General features: G+C 33.6%; 1 protein-coding gene across 1 annotated transcript; it reads right to left on the minus strand.

Annotated features, from left to right (window-relative positions):
* Positions 1–991: 991 nt before the first annotated feature.
* LOC100933865 (olfactory receptor 11G2-like) lies at positions 992–1993 on the minus strand. Its single transcript, XM_003755788.1, has one exon. The coding sequence runs from the start codon at positions 1991–1993 to the stop codon at positions 992–994; it is 1002 nt and encodes a 333-aa protein (XP_003755836.1).
* Positions 1994–2317: the final 324 nt, after the last annotated feature.

Below are 2317 nucleotides of genomic sequence, written 5' to 3' on the forward strand. Positions count from 1 at the left end.
TGCTGAAAAATCCTTGTGAGGATTGCATTAACTCTATATAGTATACATTCTCAAGAGATTTGGGCTTGACCAATCATCATTAAACATTCACAACACATAAACATATACTTAGTATTTATCTCTCTCTCTCTAATTTCTATTTCTACCTTCATGTCTTTCTATTTCATCATTTATAGTAATGTCTACTTATCATCTCTCTATATGAAATGCATGTGTATAACCCATGATAGCTTTGATTTATGGAAGTTATCCATAGGGTATCTTTGTGAATTGTCTAGATTTAGGATAAGGAATGTGTATTCCTTACATTTTTCTGATAATGAAATAAATACTATAAATCATATCTCATCAAGCCACAGACTGGAGGTATTAAAAAACATTTTAAGGATAGGGACAGTTTTCAAGAGAATAGCATCATTAATAAGGTTATATCGGGAAGGGACCACATATAAATTTAATGTTATTTTGTAATTTTTTAATTAATTGATTAAAATGATAGAAATTTGCTTTACAAACTAAAATAAATTCATACATTTTTTTCTTTGTCACAACAGACATTTCAATATCAGAATTAATATCATATTGTGACATCTATCCAGTTGTGTAAAATACAACTGTAAATAGACAAGAAGATGAATGATATAAATTTATTAATTAGTTTTTTCAGAAGTACTTAAATAAAATCATTTCTATTTTCTGTCTATAAAAACAAAGACATTAAGACAAAACAGGTAATTTTACTGTCTTCCTTTTTCTTCTATTTATTAGAGAACAGAGCAATTAATAGTTTTTTAAAGGAACTCAGTAGTTGAGAAATCTCTATATGAATTTCAAAAAATTACAGATAAGTAAAAGTTTTGAACTTATAAGTATTAGCAATGTGAGGAAAGTTAAGGGACTCTATAGATCACTAAGGTAAGTAATAGGATGACCAATTTTCTTATATATATTAGTTATTCTCATATCTTCATCTCTGAAGGATATTAAAACTCTAGTTGGATCTCAAAGGATATCTCTTACAAAGACTTTCCTTCTCATGTCCTAGTACTTTCCTTAGGGCATCCTTCATCTCCTTATTCCTAAGGCTATAGATGACAGGGTTCAAAAATGGAGTTATCATGGAATAAAACAAAGTCACAACCTTTTGGGTCTCTGCTACATGCCCAGATCTTGGACTCATATAGATCACCATTGCAGATCCATAGAAGAGGGATACTACAACAAGATGGGAACCACAGGTAGAGAAGGCCTTTCTTCTACCTCTTCCTGAAGGTATCCTCAGCACAGCTTTCAGGACCAGAGTATAGGTCCCTATGATAAAGAAAAAAGGGATAACCAAAATCATAGAACTCAAGAAGGAACAGATAAATTCCATTATAGGTGCTGGTGTGCAGGTGAGTACTAGAATTGGGGATGGGTCACACAGAATATGGTCAATAATTTTGGGGCCACAAAAAGACAACTGGGAGATGATGATAATGGGGACAGGGAACCAGAGAAATCCAATTATCCAACAGTTGACAACCAGGCTAATTCGGAGATGTCTTGTCATGATGATGTGATAGTGTAGAGGCCGGCAGATAGCAAGATATCGATCAAATGCCATGATAGCCAGAAAAAAACATTCTACTGCACCTAAAGAGAAGAATAAATAGAACTGGAGGAAGCATCCAGAAAAGGAGATGACTTTGGTCTCAGAGAAGAAGTTGGCTAACATATTGGGAACAGTAGTACTGACATAACAGATCTCTAGAAAGGAGAAGTTGGCCAGTAGTATGTACATGGGGGTATGAATTCTCACATCCCTGAACACAGCACAGATGATAGATCCATTCCCCAGGAGGGTGAGAATGTAAATTGTCAGCAGTAGCATGAAGAGAAGTTTCTGAGTCTCTCCAGTGTAGGTGAATCCTAGGAGGATGAAACCAGTAACACTACTGGAGCTGTTGTAGTTGTTGAAGAAAGTCACTTGCCTATAAACTACACAAAACATCAAACATTATTACTTGGGTTAATCACTGTGGAAGATTTTCAAAGTTTCAACAAACATAGAATGCCTTGAGTCTTTGCTATATTACCCTATGGGGCTACATTCCAATTGTTATTTTCTCTCAACCCATTATCCATTTTTTGGGGGGGTGGAAATGCTTTATTTATGTAAGTTCTCTTTGGCACCCAACTTATTTTTCTTTAAAAATATTTATTTAAAACTTAAATACAAAATATGAAGAGAAAAAGAAAACATTGCCATGTGCATAATAGAACATAAGAGAAGATTCAAAATATAAAGCAAAAAATTTCCATTTCAAGAAACCTT

The sequence above is a fragment of the Sarcophilus harrisii genome, chromosome 2, assembly GCF_902635505.1.
Source record: "Sarcophilus harrisii chromosome 2, mSarHar1.11, whole genome shotgun sequence".
NCBI lineage: Eukaryota > Metazoa > Chordata > Mammalia > Dasyuromorphia > Dasyuridae > Sarcophilus > Sarcophilus harrisii.

Excerpts from the sequence above, each read along its gene's own strand:
- LOC100933865 (XM_003755788.1), bottom strand. The coding sequence starts at position 1,993 with ATGTTTTGTGTAGTTTATAGGCAAGTGACTTTCTTCAACAACTACAAC.